The 19694-nt window shown below is 41.8% G+C and overlaps 1 protein-coding gene across 6 annotated transcripts in view; it reads right to left on the bottom strand.

Moving 5' to 3' along the window:
• Positions 1–19694, bottom strand: part of TRIP12 (thyroid hormone receptor interactor 12) — a 151896-nt gene that overhangs the window by 51777 nt on the left and 80425 nt on the right. For all 6 annotated transcript variants that reach the window (XM_084639182.1, XM_084639181.1, XM_084639183.1 and 3 more), the window contains 12 exons: positions 19189–19325; positions 17974–18057; positions 16340–16435; positions 15215–15363; positions 12874–12909; positions 12681–12776; positions 9088–9180; positions 8734–8895; positions 6065–6133; positions 5803–5968; positions 535–652; positions 229–385 (listed from right to left, as the gene is read on the bottom strand). In XM_084639182.1, coding sequence (XP_084495308.1) covers positions 229–385; positions 535–652; positions 5803–5968; positions 6065–6133; positions 8734–8895; positions 9088–9180; positions 12681–12776; positions 12874–12909; positions 15215–15363; positions 16340–16435; positions 17974–18057; positions 19189–19325 — 1363 coding nt within the window. The remainder of the gene's footprint in view (positions 1–228; positions 386–534; positions 653–5802; positions 5969–6064; positions 6134–8733; positions 8896–9087; positions 9181–12680; positions 12777–12873; positions 12910–15214; positions 15364–16339; positions 16436–17973; positions 18058–19188; positions 19326–19694) is intronic.

The following is a 19694-nucleotide window of genomic DNA, read 5'->3' as shown; positions in this document are numbered from 1 at the left end:
CATATTATACAAGTAGCTGACTAGATGTTTTATAATTCACCCAGTTTTGAAGGAATAGAGAAATACTGCATTATCAAGCATTTAGTTTCACATTTCAAGTATGAAGCTGTGATAAGGCTGGCACTTATATTAGCCAATGTAGAGTTTTAGAACAAGGATGGAGAAGTGAAGCAACATTCAAACCCGTACACCAAAGCACATACTTCAAATGTATGCTTGAAATACTACCTCAATTATCCGGCTATCAATCCTGTTGTAGGGATGCCACAGACCCCTGTCATCTCGCCACTGCCAAATTGCCCCATCTGTGTTTTGTGCATTTCCTTTCTTTAGCATAGTATCAACAGCAAAGATTCCTTCTTTAGGCAGGCAAGGCATCAGTTCACTGAAAAGAACATCAAATCAACTTTTGGTAACACTAATTTTTTTTATGTACCAGCATTAATAGTTTGAAAGCTATTAGCCTTCATTTCAGTAATCATGAAATTAGTATGTCAATAAAACTTGAAAAATAAGATTGTGTAAAAGACTTACCATATAAGAGAAGTAAGCTCATAAAGTTCTTGAGGACTTCGTGGAACAAGATCAATTTGTTCTTGACAACTCCCATTTGAGGCTCCACAAAGAAGGAAGTGAAGTGTTTCTGCAATATCTTTAAAACAATTGTTTTATAGTACAGTATTGTCCCGGAGTCAGAGGATAGTGCCTTAATGTGACAGACACTGCACAGAATAGACAGTTCCTGGCCTAAAGGGTTTACAGTCTAAGCCCCAGTCTACACTACGAGTTTAGGTTGAATTTAACAGCATTAGATCGATTTAACCCTGCACCCGTCCACACAACAAAGCCATTTTTGTTGACTTAAAGGGCTCTTAAAATCGATTTCTGTACTCCTCCATGATGAGGTGATTAGTGATGAAATAGACATCGCTGGGTCGAATTTGGGGTAGTGTGGACACGATTTGACGGGATTGGCCTCCAGGAGCTATCCCAGAGTGCTCCATTGTGACTGCTCTGGACAGCGCTTTCAACTCAGATGCGCTAGCTAGGTACACAGGAAAAGGTCCAGTAACTTTTGAATTTCATTTCCTGTTTGGACAGCATGGCGAGCTCATCAGCAGAGGTGACCATGGAGTCCCAGAATTGCAAAAGAGCTCCAGCATGGAGCACGGACCAAACAGGAGGTACTGGATCTGATCACTGTATGGGGAGATAATCCGTGCTATCAGAACTCCGTTACAAAAGACAAAATGCCAATATATTTGGAAAAAATCTCCAAGGGCATGATGGACAGAGGCTACAACAGGGACCCGCAGTAGTTCCGTGTGAAAATTAAGGAGCTCAGGCAAGCCTACCAAAAAACTGAAGAGGCAAATGGCCGCTCCGGGTCAGAGCACCAGCCAGGCCGTGTCTATGATGAGCTGCATGCAATTCTAGGGAGGCCCCTACCACTACCTCACCCGTGTCCGTGGACACCTGCAAGGGGGAGTCTCACGCAACAGGGATGAGGATTTTGGGGACAAGGAAGATGAGGAGGAGGAGGAGAGCGCACAACAGGCAAGCAGAAAATCATTCCCCCTGACAGCCAGGAACTGTTTATCACCATGGAGCCAATCCCCTCCCAACCCTCCCAAGGCGGGCTCCCGGACCATGAAGCCATAGAAGGCACCTCTGGTGAGTGTACCTTTGTAAATATAATATATGATTTAAAAGCAAGCGTGTTTAATGATTAATTTGCCCTGAAGACTTGGGATGCATTCGCGGCCAGTACAGCTACTGGAAAAGTCTTAATATGTCTGGGGATGGTGCGGAAATCCTACAGGGACATTAAAGGGGACATTCAGAGGTGGCCATTCCTGCTGGGCTGTTTGCCTGTGGCTGAAAAGAAATCATCCCCGCATTTAGTCACATGGTGTGTGTGGGGGGGCCATTCACACTGAGCTGTTCATGTTTGGCTGGCAGGGATCTTCCCTGATAGTAGTCACGTGGTGGGAGGAGGGGTGAAGTGATCATCCCAGAGAATGGGAGAAGGCTGGAGGGGTTTAGTTGGGTTTCTGCTGCACGTTAACCCAAAAACCGCAGCCCCTCCTTTTAAATGGCCAACCCAATGGGTGCTTGGTATGGGAAAGAAGAATGCTGCTGTTTGAAACCATTCCCACATGTTATGAAGGTTGAAGAAGTCGAAAGACTGTGGCTTACCATGGCTGCCTGCAAGCCAAATTCTGTTGCCCGGCCCTGCGTGTGAGATCTCTCACACCAAACTGGCAGGCCCTCAATACAAGAGGCAAAATGCGACCTTTTACCGACAGCACATGTGCTAGGTAATGTTAACAGCTTGATTCACCGTGAAAGAGTCTACTCATTGTTCTCTAAAATGTGTCTCTTTAAAAGTTACTCTCCCTTTTTTCCTCCCGCAGCTACAAATGTTTCAATGCTCCCCCTATCATCTCCGTTCCAGAGTCTACTGCAGATAAGGCGGAAAAAAAAAATGCACTCATGATGAAATGTTCTGAGCTCATGCCGTCCTCCCGCACTGAAAGAGCTCAGCAGAATGCATGGAGACAAACAATGGCAGAGTCCAGGAAAGCAGAAAATGAATGCAAGGACAGGAGGGACGAGCAAGATGAGAGGTTGCGGGAGCATGATGAGAGGAGGAAGGATGCGATGCTGATTCTACTGGGGGAATCAAACTGATATGCTCCGGTGTCTGGTGGTGCTGCAGGAAAGGCAGCATGAGCACAGACCGCCCCTGCAGCCCCTGTGTAACTGCCCGCCCTCCTCCCCATTTCCATAGCTTTGCTCACCCAGACGGCCAAGAACGCAGGGCTGGGGGAGGCTCTGGGCACCCAACCACGCCACCCCAGAGGACTGCCCAAGCAACAGAAGGCTGGCATTCAAGAAGTTTTTAAGTGCAGTGTGGCCTTGTCCTTCCCTCCTCCCTTCATCCACCACCCCACCCGGTGCTTCCCTTCTCCCCCACCCCTCCCAGGCTACCTTGGCAGTTATTCCCCCTATTTGTGTGATAATTAATAAAGAATACATGATTTTGAAACAATAATGACTATTGCCTCTGAAAGCAGTGATCGAAGGAGAGAGGTTGGTTGGCTTACAGGGAAGTAGAGTGAACCCAGGGGGCGGGTTTTCATCAAGGAGAAACAAACAGAACTGTCGCACCATAGCCTGGTCAGTCATGAAACCGGTTTTCAAAGATTCTCTGATATGCAGCGCGCCCTGCTGTGCTCTTCTAATCACCCTGGTGTCTGGCTGCATGTAATCAGCAGCCAGGCGATTTGCCTCAACCTCCCACCCCGCCATAAACGTCTCCCCCTTACTCTCATAGACATTGTGGAGCACACAGCAAGCAGCAACAACAATGGGAACATTGGTTTCGCTGAGGTCTAACCGAGTCAAACAGCGCCAAACAGCTTTTAAATGTCCACAGGCACATTCTACCACCATTCTGCACTTGCTCAGCCTATAGTTGAACCGCGCCTTACTACTGTCCAGGGTGCTTGTGTACGGCTTCATGAGCCATGGTATTAAGTGGTAGGCTGGGTCCCCAAGGATAACTATAGGCATTTCAACATCCCCAACAGTTATTTTCAGGTCTGGGAAGTACATCCCTTCCTGCAGCTGTTCAAAACAGACCTGAGTTCCTGAAGATGCGAGCGTTGTATACCTTTCCCGGCCATCCCACGTTGATGTTGGTGAAACGTCCCTTGTGATCCACCAGTGCTTGCAGCACCACTGAAAAGTACCCCTTGCGGTTTACTTACTGGCTGTCAAGGTGGGCCCGGTCCCAAGACAGGGATATGCGTTCTGTCTATCACCCCAGCACAGTTAGGGAATCCCTTTGCAGCAAAGCCATCCACTATGACCTGCACATTTCCCAGAGTCACTACCCTTGATAACAGAACGTCAACGATTGCATTGGCTACTTGGATCACAGCAGCCCCCACAGCAGATTTGCCTACTCCAAACTGATTCCCGACTGACCGGTAGCTGTTTGGCATTGCAAGCTTCCAGAGGGCTAATGCCACTCGCTTGTGAACTGTGAGGGCTGCTCTCATCTTGGTATTCTTGTGCTTCAGGGCAGGGGAAAGCAAGTCACAAAGTTCCATGAAAGTGCCCTTATGCATGCCGATGTTTCGCAGCCACTGGGAATCGTCCCAGACCTGCAACACTATGTAGTTCCACCAGTCTGTGCTTGTTTTCCAGGCCCAGAATCTGTATTCCATGGCATGAGCCTGCCCCATTGCCACCAGAATGTCCAAATTGCTGGGGCCCGTACTTTGAGAGAAGTCTCTGTCCATGTCCTCATCACTCTCATCACCGCTCTGCCGTCACCTCTTTGCCTGCTTTTACAGGTTCTGGTTCTGCACAGACTGCTGGATAATGCATGAGGTGTTTACAATGCTCATAACTACCGCGGTGATCTGAGCGGGCTCCATGCTTGCCGTGGTATGGTGTCTGTAGGAGAGCAGAGTTGCAGCGGAAGTGGTGGAGGACGATGGTTAGCACCGCGCACGTTTCCCAAGGAAGAACACACATACCTGGGAGCCCATGACAGATTACATGGAGAAATTTGCTATTGAGACAATAGCAGCAGAGCAGAGCTGCAGCGTAAGCCGTGTATGACAACAGCTAGCAGTCCTACAGCACCGTCTGCTGCCAGCAGCACCCAGGACACAACAGCGGTGGAGTCGGTGAGCTGAGCTCAGTAGGCTGTATGCTTGACGTGGTATGGTGTCTCAGCAGAAAAAAGGTGCGAAACGATTGTCTGCTGTTGCTGTCACGGAGGGAGAGGTGACTGACGATGTACCCAAAACCACCTGCGACAATGTTTTTGCCCCATCAGGCATTGGGAGCTTAATCCAGAATTCCAATAGGTGGCGTAGACTGCAGGAACTGTGGGATAGCTACCCACAGTGTACCGCTCAGTAAATCGATCTAGCCACAGTAGTGAGGACAAACCGCCGACTTAATGTGGACATAATCGACTGTATAAAATTGATTGCTAAAAACTCACTTCTATAGTATCGACCTAATTTCGAAGTGTAGACATACCCTTAGTAGAAGGCAAAGGGTAGGGAAAGGGATATAAAACATACAGTGACTGTTTGCAAGTGTCTTTTTTTAAAAAAAAAAAAAAAAAAAAAAAAAGAAAGAAAGAAAGTAAAAAATTTACAGGGGGTTTATCTAAACAGGAAGAATGTAAGAGAGGGAAGACTGATGAGGAGATGGGGATAGGGACAGAGAAGGAAGGAGGGGAGCATGCAGAGTACTGAGGCTGATGTTAGAAAGGGGAGGGGGAAGTTGGAATAAAAGCCAATCAGCACATGGAAAAGAATGTCCTAAGCCAGAACTGCAGACAACAGCACAATGACACCCACGTTCTTTCACAGTATTTCTTAAAAACAGTGCTTCTATAATGCACTTTCTCCACCCACTAAACGTAGTTGGAACAATTACTTGTAGTAATGTTGTGATGGAATTAGTTTCAATAACTAGCATTGACTCAAAACTAGTTTAAACCTCCAGCAACAGCTGAAAGCCAAAGATAAAAAGAATTAAATTCTCCATCTAATTTAACTGTGAACCAAACTTTATATCCCAGTACAAATATTGTGTCACTATTGCTTTTTCCTTATTCCACATATTTCTATAGGCAAGTGTGGTATACTATAGATTATGGAGTGTTTAATAAAGTCAGTAACATTTATGGACACTATGCTTCCTGTTCTAATAAAAGTACCATGACAAAAAAAAAAGTGGAAGTACAGGAAGAACACATGCACTTACTTTGCTTCATAAGTTGAACTGCTAGCGTAGGACAATTGGAGCACATTAAGGAAAACATGCGCACCACCATGATGAACATTCCTGAGCTCAGGATGGGAGGAGTCACTACCAAGAGTTGCTGAATATTTGTGAGCAAATCCTTAGAGGCAACCTGCTGAAGCAAATTCTTAAAGAAAAAAAAAAAAAGGAAAAGTAGAGAATTTAGAAAATTCTAACGGATTTAAAACCTTTTAAAAAAAAGTACAAAAGAGAAACTACGTACCTCCTCATGTTGGAAGTTGTCCACCAGCCGTGCAAAACAGAGACAAGTGCTTTCTACTGACTTTTTGTCCTATTTAAAAAAAAAAACAAAAACAAAAAAAACCTCACATTGAAAGGTATTCAAGAGCCTGTATCAGATAGAATTCTGCATGAAGTCCCCTTCCTCCTAGAAAACCCATCACCGAAACCCTACTTTTAGAAGCTTCCAAGCTGGAAGTGATAAACTAATCCCCAAATTCTTTATGCCAAGATCACCTTCCCCAAACAGATATATTGGTATGGCTCACAGCCCTGTAAGACTATTAATTGAACTTGAGAGTTATTCCATTTTAGATCGCAAAATGCAAGTTTAATATATTCACACAATTTCTCAAAGTGGAAAACCTAGAACAGCCTTAATGCTAAGTTTAAAAATGTAAGCAGCCAGGATATACAGATGCCACAGAAGACTGAAGTCTCACAGCATGAGGCCAATCCTGCTTCCCAGGGGGAAAAAAAGGAACTTCTCCCAAAACCTTTAACTGTTTTCTAGTCTTTTTTCTAATTTTGCTTCAAAAGTTGCTTCTACATATAGCTTCTCCAAACTCCTTTTGCCAAATTGCTGAAATTATGCTTAATCAAACTTCATGACTACCCACACAAAAAAACTGTTCACTCACCTACATGCAATCATCCCCAGTTTTTCTACCTTAAAAATAACCTGGTGTATATTTACAGCATGTACAAAATCATTAATTTAAGGTTAACATTAGTATGCACAATACTAGGACACGAGTTATTATTGGTTTTGCCAAGTATAGATGCCTCTTACCAATATGTACATTATTCCATTACCCCAATAAAAAGTTTTAGTACTGAGTATAATCACACATATTATACACACTTATAATCCTCAACGCTACAAGATTTAAGACTTTTTTTAAAAAAGTGACTAACTCACACTGATCCTCCCCATTAAGAAAGTAATCAGTAGAGTTAACATGCTGACAAACCTAGAGAGCTCAAGGTCAGAGCAACTGGAAAGAATGTTACTTACCTTACAGCAAAACTGTGGTTCAAGATGTTTTTATACACAGATTCCACTCATGGGGCACAAGATCAGATTCTCTTGAACAACACTATCAGCTGGGGCCATGCCTGTCCCACCTCTTGCTCCCTGTAGCAAGAGGGCTTAAAGGGCAGAGCAGCCACAACCTATATCCAGTTCCTTAGATCATAAAAATGCCACTGAAGCAGGACTGCTATCTGCAGGGATGGAGAGTGGGTCATGGAATCTGTGTGGATGCAACATCTGCATACAATTTCTGTCAACAGTAGACTGTTCTCTCTTGAAGTGATCATCAACTCAGATTATACTCTTGCTGATTAATAAGCAGTTGCCCTGAAGCTAGGACATGGATAAGTGGAGGCCTATCAAAACTAAGGTGCAGCCCAGAATCTTACACCTGGCAATAATCAGTGGCTCAAGCTCCACATAAGTGCTCTTCATCTCTCTGATATGGGGAAATTACCCCAACAGACCACAGAGGCTGCCTGAACCCTAGTGGAATGAGCTACAACCTGTCAAGGTGGACTTTTCTTGGCCAATATTTAACAGGAAGTCACACTTGGGAACTCAGTGCTTGATAATTTACCAGTATCAAAAATACTGGAAACAAGGGAGACAGGGGAGAGATCTTTGTAGAGGAGAATCATTACTACTCTGTCCTGAAACTTTTAAAGCCAGCTGGCAAAGAAAATCTTTAAATTAATGTCCTAAAAATGGGAGGGAAATGTGCTAAATACTGTCCAAGAGCAAGGAACACTGAATATAAAGAATTCTTTCTTGCAGCCATGGCTGGTAAGAAGGAAATGAGTATGGGTTGCAGGTGCCCTGCCCTTTTCATCCTCAGGTACAGGGAGAGATAGGACACTCGGGGGCAGGCATGGGTCCACAGACACTGCTGTTCAAAAGAATCCGATTTTACATGCATGCACATCAAAAATTAAATTTGACTGGACAATCATTCAAAGACAAAAGCTTCTGAAATCAGGTTTATAGTTGGGTAAGTATGTATTAATCTGAATACATAGCTTTGTAAAAGCTATTCACCAATTTTTACCACGGGTCTCGGAAATACTGAAGAAACTAACTGAACTTTTAAAATTAAGTCCACTGCCCACAAAACAGACTATCCATTGTGCAGCTTCATATTTCCTTTTAGGATCCTACTTCATATGTGACTGGAAAAAGGTAGCAAGTGGCAACTTCAGAAACGTTGTCTGAAAGTGCCAGTCTGCAATGGATGAGTGCCTAAACTAGTTTTCCTCATCTCCATTGACAGGATCTATTAAGTCTGACTTGAGACAATATGTCATACTTAAATACTAATATTTTATTGATTCTGCTGGCAGTTTACATAACTGCCAAGCCATAAGAGTTTGCAATACACCGATCTACAATCTTTCAGGGTTTTTTGTTTTTTTATTTTTAAAAACAAACCTTTAAAACTTGAACCCTTCCTGTTATTTTAAGTAGCATTTTGTCAGTTCCTTCTTGCTCTTTGCCAACATGATGAAAGAGCCCCAAAACATTACAAGTATAAAATTCAGACTAAGAGAGCTACAGGCAGCTTTATACCTCCATAGCATGTCAAAATGACTAGTCAATGTTTTATACTGGCTTCTTACCTGATGGGTTAGCCTTTGTGTAAGCAGTGGCAGAGAATCTGCAACAAAGTGAAACTCATCAGGTGTGATGCTCTGGCAGCAGTTGGCAGCAATAGCTAGTGCATTCCTCTGGGCATTTATGCTGAAGAACTCCAGATACAGCAGACAGTCTGCCAACCCACCCTATAATACAGAAAGCTGTTAAAGAGAAGTATTCTCTGTCAGTGGCAATACAGTGACAGAAATTTCTGGGCTTTAATTACTCTTTGGGAAGAACTTGTGCACCACCCACTTTGTGGTGTAGGAGCCATCAAAAGAGGAAACAAAAACTTCAAGCAAATATCCTTTTTCTTTCTATTATGGAAAATTACTTACTGCCTGCAGAATAGCTTTACTATGTCTGCGTGATAACATCTCCAGGGCAGTCAGTGCCTGCTCTGCCACATCAATACACTGAATAACTTGCAGCTAGAACAAAAGAAAGTAATTAAATGAATTACCAGTTAAGAATATCAGCTAAGTTTGAGTTAACACTCTACCTTACATATTGGATTCTTACAGAAATTTCATCATCTTAACAAAAAAGTACTTCTAATGTAACTGAAGTATTTCTCTGTAGTACAAATTGTAGGTAATACAGTACATATTTAGTGTTTGAAGATATATTTACCTTTCCACATTGAATTAGAGAAACAAAACTCAAGTCATAACTAGCTTCATAATACTTTATTCCCTCAAACAGACTTCAGGAACTCAAGTTTGAATTTAGGGGCTTTCCTAAAGCAAATGGACTCTAAAACCTGTTCTATGGCAAAACTGCTTTAAAAGTTTTTGGGAACTGGAGAAAATGTTGGATGTTGTAATGAAACAACAAATATGGTTAAGGAATCCACTAACAGCAACATAATACTTAAGTGCATGCCCTCACACGTCTGCCTGGCAGATTTCCTCTCAGTATTAATTTTAACCAGGAGTATGTGCTCTTTGGACTGTGGAAGTGTTATTCGTGGGACATACTAGGTCCTAGTCAGCAAAGTTCGACATGCAGTTTACCAAATGAAGGAAGGAAAAGCTCCAGGAAAAAACTGACAACCAAAATGACTAGAGCTGGAGGCCAAGACTTCTGGGAAACCCTTGCTCAGAGATTTAGCCATTACTTAGAAATGCAGAAGATACCATCTAGTTGGAAGGAGTCCAACACATTTTGCTGTACAAGAAGGGCAATCGTGAAGATCTAAAGAACTATCGTCCAATAATGCAGTCTCTTGCATGCCTACAAACTGTTCACCAAAACAACAACAAAAAGTGACTCTCAGAGTCTGGACAAACAGCAGCCGAAAGAGCAGGCAGGTTTACGAAGAAATTTCGTCACAATGGACCATAACTTCATTATAAACCAGTGATTGGAGAGCTCAAGAGAATACAAGTTCCCTTTATGCATTGCCCTAGTCAATTAGGAAAAAGCATTTGATCATCTAGAGATCAATGCAGTGCTGAAAGCTCTTGCAGAGCACGGCATTGACACAACTACATCAAACTACTAAAGGAAGCAAATTCTGACTGCACTACGGATATAAAAAAAAAACAAAAAAACAAAAAAACCCCACACAACTGTTTGGTACTCCTTCACATGCCAGTCAAAAAAAGGTGTGAAGCAAGGAGACAGTTTCACCGAAACTCTTCACAGCCTGCCGGAAAATGGTAATGAGGCAGATGAACTAGAAGGGTGCAATCAGCATCAGAGAGCAATTAAACCACCTCAGAGTCATGGCTGATATTGTGTTGATTGCCAAAAACACTATCAAACTACAGTAAATGCTGCGAGAGCTCAACACAAAAAGCAGCCAATTCGGACTGAAAATAAACTGCTCTAAAACAAAATGTATGCGGTCTGATGCCTTGCCAAAAGACCAAATAATAGTCAAGGGAGAATAAATAGGCATATAGTTCAAATTCTTCTAGTTGGGTCAAGAAATTAACATATGTCACTATCAGGAAGGTGAACTCTCGTGAACAAAGATCTGGTAGGTGCACGCATTCAGTTCTATCAAGGATGTCCTCCAAGGAAAACACGCCAACCTCTTGAACTCAACTGTACTGCTGGCAGTGTTGTACAACAGAGAAACATGGGCACAGACAAAGATAGAGGAGCAACAATGGAGAGGGCCATGGAAAGAAGAACTCTGGTCATTTCAATCCGTGACCGAATCCCCAGTGAAGTGATCAGACAGGAGAGCGGAGTGCAGGACGTTGTTGTTGAAAAGCAGGTACAGTAAAACGTGATGGGTCGGGCATACAGCTAGGCTCACTGATGAACTGCAGCAGTCGCCGAGTGGTATCCACGGGAACTGAAATAACCACTCAGCCGACCTCCAAAGAGATGGGAAAATTTTATCGTGAAAAAGGCATGGCTGCACATGGAGAAGGAAGGCCAGGATAAGAGAAGAATGGAAGACATGTGATCGGCACAATCTATATGAGGACTGATGGACTGATCGATCAAGGTGATTATTTTTAACAAACAAAGGTTATTGTTTCACCTAAAAGACTTGCACGCTACGTAGTCAAGTCCAGGTGCTGGGGAGATGTGACTTGGCAGGTGTGTGTATGTGTGTTTGGGTGCATGTTGGTGTCTGGGTGCTGGGGAAATGGGGGCCAGGTGTGGGGGATGTCCAGGGGCTCGGGAGCGTGGGGGGGGGGGGGGGAAGGGAGTCCAGGTGCTGGGGAAATGGGACTTGGTCAGGGGGCGGGGCAACGCAACGCAACAACAGACTGGGTGCTAGGAGATGGGACTCAGTGGGGGGGGGGGGGAGCTTGACAAGGAAGCCCCAGCTGCTGTTGAGGGGACATCATATGCTGGGCTCCTGCTCCCCACCACAACCTCACCCCCATCCCCCTCCCTTCACTCCCACATTCCCCTTCCCCTCTGCCTCCTCCCTTCCTCCTACCCAGCCTCACCATGCACACTCACTGTTGCATAGAAAACAATAAGGCTCCCAGCACACAGAAGGGGAGCATGACTGGCACTAGGATCCAGGAGACGGCATTCAGCTGCAGTCAGTTGAGCTGAGATGCAGCCTCCTTCAGCTGGGGAGCTCTGCGCTTGCAGAAATGAGAGGGGGGCAGTGGCAAGTAACCCCGTGTGCCCCCCCATGCCTTGCCTCTGTTTGGGAGGAAATCCCACCCCCCAAATAAACTGCACCCACAGTCCCGTTCTCCCCCTCTCCCCCACCACAGCTTCCCTTTGCTTCCCTGCTGTTTTCCACAGGGAAGCATGGGCATTCTGCGGGTGGGCGGGGGTCTGTGGGTGTGCAGTCCAGCAGAATTTCCCCAGGCATAATTTACTTTAGGCTTCTCAAGTACAATTTAACTTCCCTCTCTGAATGCCTTTTGCTAGGAGCACACCAGGTGACCAATTACCAGCAAGTTGCTTGCATGTGTTTGAAATGAAGCCTTCTAAACGTCTAGCCACATCCATAAAACAAAAGCCACCAGCAGGCTGGAATGTAGTCCAAAACTAAACGACTTTCTGAAGCCCCAAAACCAAGACTGAGCCACCACCCTTTTCCATTCAGTCAGCAAACCTACAAGACAGACCTGTAAGTCAAGGAGCTCTCTAGAAGATACCTTACTGTACACCTGTGTGCTCATGTGTAAGCATAAAAAGGAAGTATTGGTGGTGAACTGAATTAGTCAGAACTCAAAATAAAAAATTAATATATATAGATTTCGTTGCAGTGTCATTTGGAAATGTAATTTGAGTTTCCCGTAAACCAGGTACTGATTTACAACACTGAAGGCTAGTTTTTTTCTTCTGATGCATTTTATATTAATTACAATGGTTATAATAATAAAAAGAATGCACTTTTTTGCATGGGTGGAGAGTTATGGGGATTACTCAAAGGTAAGTGTCTGTCCTTAAGTTTTGTGTACTAATTTTAATTATTTAGGGACATGACTATTGCTACCTTTTCCAAAAAGACAGGAATTGCATCTACCACTACAGCAGATGATCTGGGAAGTGCTTCCATCATGTAGGTTAAGGCTCGACAAGCATGGTTCATCTATTAAAAAAAAAACAAAAACAAAAAAACCAAACAATTAGATGGAAAAAAACTTAAGTTCACAGGAAAACAATTAGCTCACATCTATGTCACTTACAATATCAAAGTTGTGTTCCATCTGCAGCAATGTTATCTATAAAGAAAAAGATTAGGAAATGAGTAAACAGTTCTGATTTGGTACAAGTTACCAAAAGGATATTGTTTTTCTTACATTCTACAAATATTTGAAAACCTGTTATGATCATTTCAGTTTAGTTTCACTTGCAACACTGGATCTTTTTGAAGCTGTCACAACAGCTCCTATAGCATTTAATGAAAATTGTTAAAGGAATCCAAAAACCAATTTAAAAGGAGAAATACACTTTCTACAGCAGAGAAAGCTAAAGAATTTTAAAATACACATTAAAAATATTTCTGCTCATATGGATGAAGCAGCTTTTGATTGCTATTACACATTACAGGTTATTGGCTTTAGAGGAGTCCCCGCCCCCCCCAAAATGTACAAAGCCCATTGACCATGCAATGTAGTCAATGTAAAGAACGTTCATTGTTTTTGTTGTTTGCATGCACACACACATGCACAGCCCTTTTATCCTCATGATTAAGATTTCTGTACACATGTTGCTTCCGGACTGTGTCGTTAAAAACAGATGGTATCAGGAGTGATTTTTTTTAAGTCTTTGATAAACACCTGAAATAGGAGTTTACAATGGAAAGTTCTTCCTCAAGCACTTCTGTTTTCTTCCATATCACCCACATGCACAGGAAAGATGCCATCAAAATTCATAAAGCCGCCAACATATCCACTTTTAAAGTTCTGTGACCTCTACCTTTCTCACACTGCTCACAAGTCACTCCTGTCTGGCTTTGGTTAAGAGAACAAGGAGCTGTGACTTCTACTTTCATTCTAAAGTAATTTTATTGGTACTGTATTCATCTCAATCTAACTTCCACTCGTGTCCACTTGTTGCAGTCTGTCTTGATACCCAGATACCTGTAAAGTTTTCTAGGGCAAAGATATCCTTTGTTACTTGTCTATACAGTGCCTAGTGCAATAAGACCCAGTTTTACCGGAATTCCCACATACTATCGTAACAGATGGCAGTCACGCTATAACAGAGCACAGTGCAACTTAACACCTGTTATGGGTCCACAGTCCATTTAATGCCAGGGAATATGGGACTTGAAGTCCACAAGGATCACCTGCTGATACACTGAGGGCTTGGCATTTATAGCTTATAGGCATGGCTGCTGTAGATGTACAGGACAGCATGGAGTGTACTACTGGAAGCCCTAAAGGAGAACAACTGTGGCCACTAGGCTTCTTCCAGGAGAGCAAGAGAGATTTGAGTGGGCCTACGTAAGAAGGCCCAAGATTGCCAGGAACTATCAAGGACTTCTGGAAGGACAGTTCATAGATCCTAGTGACAGGGCTGTAGAGAACCCCTGCGGCTGAAGGATGGTAGGACTGTTACCACTCATACATGGGTGGAAGATGTATTAGCAGACTAGTGAGGAATCTATGGAAGCCAAAGTGTGTACAACAAGCACTAGAATAATAAACCCCAAAAGGAGACTTTTTTTTTTAAGTCATGTGTTGTGTGGGGAGGGAGGCACAGCCACACCCCGGATGAAAAAGGGTAAGCAGACCTCATATACACATACATACACCTTGACAGAGCACCACAGCAGTCTTCCTGGGTACTAATATGTAAATGGAAAGCCATCCATTTGCACAGACATGTCTGTGTGTACCTGACTACATATTAGAACTCAGGAAGAATGCTGTAGTGGCCTGTCAAAGTACATATTTATGATTGGGGTCGGGGTGTGTTTACCCTCTATATTCAAGGTATCTTTCTAGTCCTCTGCAGTGCAATCCATACATGGAATTTTATGAAGTTTCTATGTATCAATACTCCCATGAGCCAGTCTAGAAAGGGTACTCACCACACTGGCTACATAAAGTCATTGCCCCTCACCCAACCCTGCTTTAAGGACACAATGACCTCTCTCTCTCTCTCTCTCTCCAGCCAGCTCACACTCCAGTTAGGGGCCTCACAGCTATCAAAGCAATCTGTAGGAGTACAGAATTAACCTATAGGGTGTTTTTTCCTTTTACTATTTAGCAAGTGTGCAAAAGCCATGGGATCTAAAATTGGAGGAGAGGAGTTTAGTAGTTTGTTAGTAGTAGTTTAGTAGTAGTAGTTTGTTAACTAAACTATTGTCTGATTAGAGGAAGTTGTTGAAAGTGAAAATATTTTGTTGGTATCATAAGCCTTTAATGCTATTTCTGAGTCCAGATGAACCAGAGGCTACCAAATACCTCTTAAATTTAGAGGTTTCAAGAGTACTTCTATTTTACTGTTGAATCCTTTTGCTATACTGTTTAAAGACTAAGTTTCACACAGAAATATATAAACAAATTTGATCCTTACCAAAGCTGGTACAACACTTTTGACTGGAAATCCACCTAATGTTTCTTCATTCCCCATGACCAACAACTGACACATCTCAATTACTGCCTGTAGCTGCTGACTTTCATCAGTGGCTTGGAGCCCCTGAAGAAGCTGTTGGGCTTTAGAACCTAGGAAAGTAAAGATCTATTAATACTTGTAAATATTTAGGGTAATTAATGCTGTGATCACTTATCTTACCAAGCAGAAAGTTTGTTTTCTGTGTGTTCTGTGACTTCAGAGGTTTTTTTTTTTGGGGGGGGGTCAAATTCTGCTCTTAGCTTCCCTTGCCATGCAGCTAAAATGAGCATACAGGAGCAACTGTGCTAAAATTACCAAAAACGATCTACCTAGCATAAGACAGGATGGTTAAGGTGGTGGGGGATAAATACCACTTCTTTAGGAAGTAAACAGCATATACTACTAGGGTAGTGTTCTGTTCTAGCTGGCAGACAACATCCCCTTGTTGGTTGTGATGTGCTTGCAGGCCTGGTCCTCCTCCTAGTTCTTTTGACTGCTAGGTAAACATCCCAGCCTGCTGCATTGTAGGTATACTGAACTGGAGGTAAGAAGAGGATAGAATTTGGTCCTTAGTAGTCCCTGCGGACAGCACTGACCTGTGTTTCAAAGAGGTGCTCAAACAAACAATTATCCCTCTAAAATGATTTCAAGCCCATCTGACCATTGTGCATTAGGGATGCCATGTGCAAAGCAGTTTTCAAAACCTGATCTTGAGTATGGCTTTTCAAAAACCATGAAAATTAAAATAAGCCTTGTTTCAATTCAATTAAGTTACTTCTTGTTAAAGAAGTATATATAAGCCAAACTAAAAAAAAAAGTTAAGCCAAACGTAGCTTCTTAAAAGGAAGATAAAGTTAAATGCTTGTAGCCAATGTTCCACAACTATGGAGTAAAGGAGGGAAGAAACTTAAGTTTTAGTATGCTGGAGTTCCTTATACTATCTAACATTATACACTGGATTTAATCTTAAAAATTAGTTGCATTTAAATCCTTACACAGATAAAACATTAGATTTACTAGTAGCCAAGTTTAACCAGTCTGAAAGCTGCTGACAGAATTATATCTGTCAAGATATAGTTTACTTACTAGCTCCACTTCCAATTGTCCTGTGGAAAAGCTGTGACATCCGAGGGCCAAGAGGGCCAAACAGGTGAGGAGGAAGACCCCTAGCCTCTAACAGAGCTAGAAGCAAACACAGAATATTAAACGGCCATTTTCATAAAAAGTTTCCATGTAACTAAGTCTCATGAACTTATAAAGTTATAGGAGTTTTGAAGATTTAACACAGAAAAAGACAAGACGACGCTACATGGATTTCTCCTAACACCAGTAAAGGCGAGTGAACTACTTGTCCTCCCAAGGTTACCCTTTACTCAAGCGTGGCTTTAAAGTCAAATGTGAATCAAGACTGTGAAAAGACTGTTTTTTGAAGAGCCAGGAGGAATTCTGGAATTGTGTCAGTTTCTCTGAAGTATTTACAAGAAAATAAACATTTTTTTTTTTAATACTAAAAATAGTAGGCTCTAGTTTCAGTCTGAATGAAAACTATTGTAAAAATAGTTAAAGGGGATGGCAAAAACAATGGAACTGGGCAGAACAAGTAAGCTGTATAGGAGAAGTAGAATAGACAATGTTATTGACTGGAGAGAAAAGCATGGCAAATGGAGTTGTGAACTGTTAGGGGAGCTGGCTTGCTAGAGTCTAAAAACTTCTGGAAGAGGCAGAACATCTGTTAATTTTATATTAAGTCATCCTGTTTTTCTTGTCTGGAGAGTTGACTTCAAATAGGGGGGTTCACATTAACTGCAGCAAGTCTGAACATTGCTGATCAGTGCTACAAATGGGTGGTTAGCAATTAACCATTAATAGTATTTGAGTCAATTTGCCTAACACTGGAGGAACTGTTTGCAAGCAAACAATTGCTCTTTTCCCCCAGCTCTTCCAGCATTTAAGAATAAAAGATCCAGATTTTTACCCCAAACCTATATTTGCAGAGGAAGCAACCACCATAATTCCTTGCACCCAAGTAGTAAAAACCTGTTGAAGTGTTTACAGAAGACAGGCAAGTTAAATGCAGAATTTTGTCCAAGTTGTCAGTTTCTGAAAGGAAATGCATTTTCTGTACAGCCCAGGCATCAAGCAAGCATATTTTTTAGCACACGTGGATTTTATTTGGTCATAACCTGGGAATACAGGTGGGTGCTGAAGCAGCAAATAACTCCATCTTTATCTAAGAGCAGATACAAGAAAGAGTGGTAGGCCTAACTAAACTTGCACTCATGTTTTATAAACTGAAAGCTATTACTAGCATCTTTTCAGATTTGAGGAACAAACAAGTTTATGAACTGTATTCCATATTAAGTGTTCTGTTTCATCATAAAAAAAAGCGTTTAGCCAAGCAGAGTATGTTTATTGGGTTGGGAAATCAGTAATCAGTGCAAAAAGTGTAGTACACTACAACAGTTAAGACACCTAAAGTTCAGCTAGTACTGCCAAATTTTTGAGTGTCTACTATACCACAATCTCTCCCACTACATTATTCATAATTATAGTAGGCAAAACAGCATGTTCACTTGGGGAGGGAGGGGGGGAGGAAATAGTTAGTAGGGTTTTTGAATGGGTATCAGCAGAGAGAAAAATATCAGAATAATGTTTTTATAACACCATGTACATATATACAGGTATCAACCCATCATATAAATCTAGTAAAAGCTTTTTACCTTGTAGCCTTCCCATCTCAGAATCATCTGACTCACTTTCTCCAGAAGTGGTCATGCCTACAGCCCCCGCAACAGAGCTAGATGCTAAAGAAAGAAAATATTTTAGAGTAACACTGACTTGTCTAAAATTTATTTCAAAAAAGAGTATTGGATACATTAATGCTGCTTCTATTTAAAATCGATAACTAAATCCCTACTGACTTCAGCAGCAATTGGACTAGGATTTTAAGATACTTTGTATTGAGTTTGGATTCATTTAAGCTATATTCTTACAAAAAATTTATAGTGACAACTCATATATAAGTTCTAGGGTTTCTCCATCATGAACTTCCACAGAAAATGTAATTGTACTTCTGAAATGGTGCATGTATATCTGAAAAAGTTAAAATACAGCTTTGGATAAAGTCTGAACTCAGTTTCAGTAACCAAACTTGTTACACTGCACTGAAGCAAATCAATACCTTATTTTCAAGCCTGAACATTTTAAAGCTTTTTTCTAAAAGCCAACATAATTGTTGAAGAATTTAAATAAACTGATGTGCTGAATGAGGGCCGGATTGCTTATACTGAACTGTAAATTACTCTGCAATTATTTCAGTAAGACTGTTTGGGAAATAAGGTACTCTTCAGTGTGAGGATATCACTAACTTTGTGAACAGTTTTTCCTATTGCAGCATAGTCAGTGCAGAAAAGCCAATAATTTAGATACTGGCCAAGACTATTAGAAAAAAATACATTTTTCTATAAGTACCATACAACTAGAATACATAGGTTAATATCAAAAAGGTACAAAAATGCTTTCACAACTGAGCATCACAAGGTAACCAAAAGACGTTTACTATAAAAGGACAGACTCGTGTAGTATTAGCTGGTTAGATACAGATTCTGACAGTAGCTTGTGAATTAGCACACTAACTTATGTTTCTATATGGTGGATAAGAGTAACATTACTAGTACAGTAGTTTGAAGAAGAGTTCAAAGTTATGTCACATAACCAAAAGGCCTCTGAACACAACTATAACTTAACACCTGAGTTTCAAGAGAGTAGTAGTGCCTTGCTCAGTCAGCATCCAAAAGCGACATTAAGAATTCATTTATGCCTTCCCCCCTTCATTAAAAAAAAAAAAAAAAAAAAAGAAGCCTGATACTTTAAGGTTTACATCAATGTTTTACAGAGCACCAGACATGGGTTGCAAAGTTTGTGTTTCTGCTTACCTGCTGCTCCTTGTGGAGCCTCATCTGTACGTGCAGCTGAAGAATTAACTCCATCCTGGTTGTTATCAGGATCAGCCATTTTTTCCTGTCGGCGAGCTTCAGCTGCTCCTCTTTTGCCCAGGCCAGAGCCTCGCCGACTATAAAAGAAAGTATAATGCGTAAAATTCAAGGTATTGCCAATTAAATGGACACCAGTTTCTTACCTAACACGAGACCACTCAAAAACAAGAACTAGTATCGAGTATTATAAAGCAATGTTGACATTCATAGCTATTCCTCTGAACATTCTTTAGCTTTTTTCTAAAGTGGACCTGAATGCAATTTCATCCATTTTACGTTCTTGGTATCCACATTTACACATATATAGTGAAGAATGTTATAAACAGAACAAGTGAATACTTGAATCTTGATCATATTTTGAAACTTATGCTGAATTACTGACCATCACTAGAATTTAAGTTCAGACAATTGAGTGCACAACTGTGACTACGTGGGAATTTTCTTAA

Source organism: Lepidochelys olivacea (genome assembly GCF_965140295.1).
Source record: "Lepidochelys olivacea isolate rLepOli2 genome assembly, chromosome: 9".
NCBI lineage: Eukaryota > Metazoa > Chordata > Testudines > Cheloniidae > Lepidochelys > Lepidochelys olivacea.
This window is presented reverse-complemented; position numbering and strand designations above follow the sequence as displayed.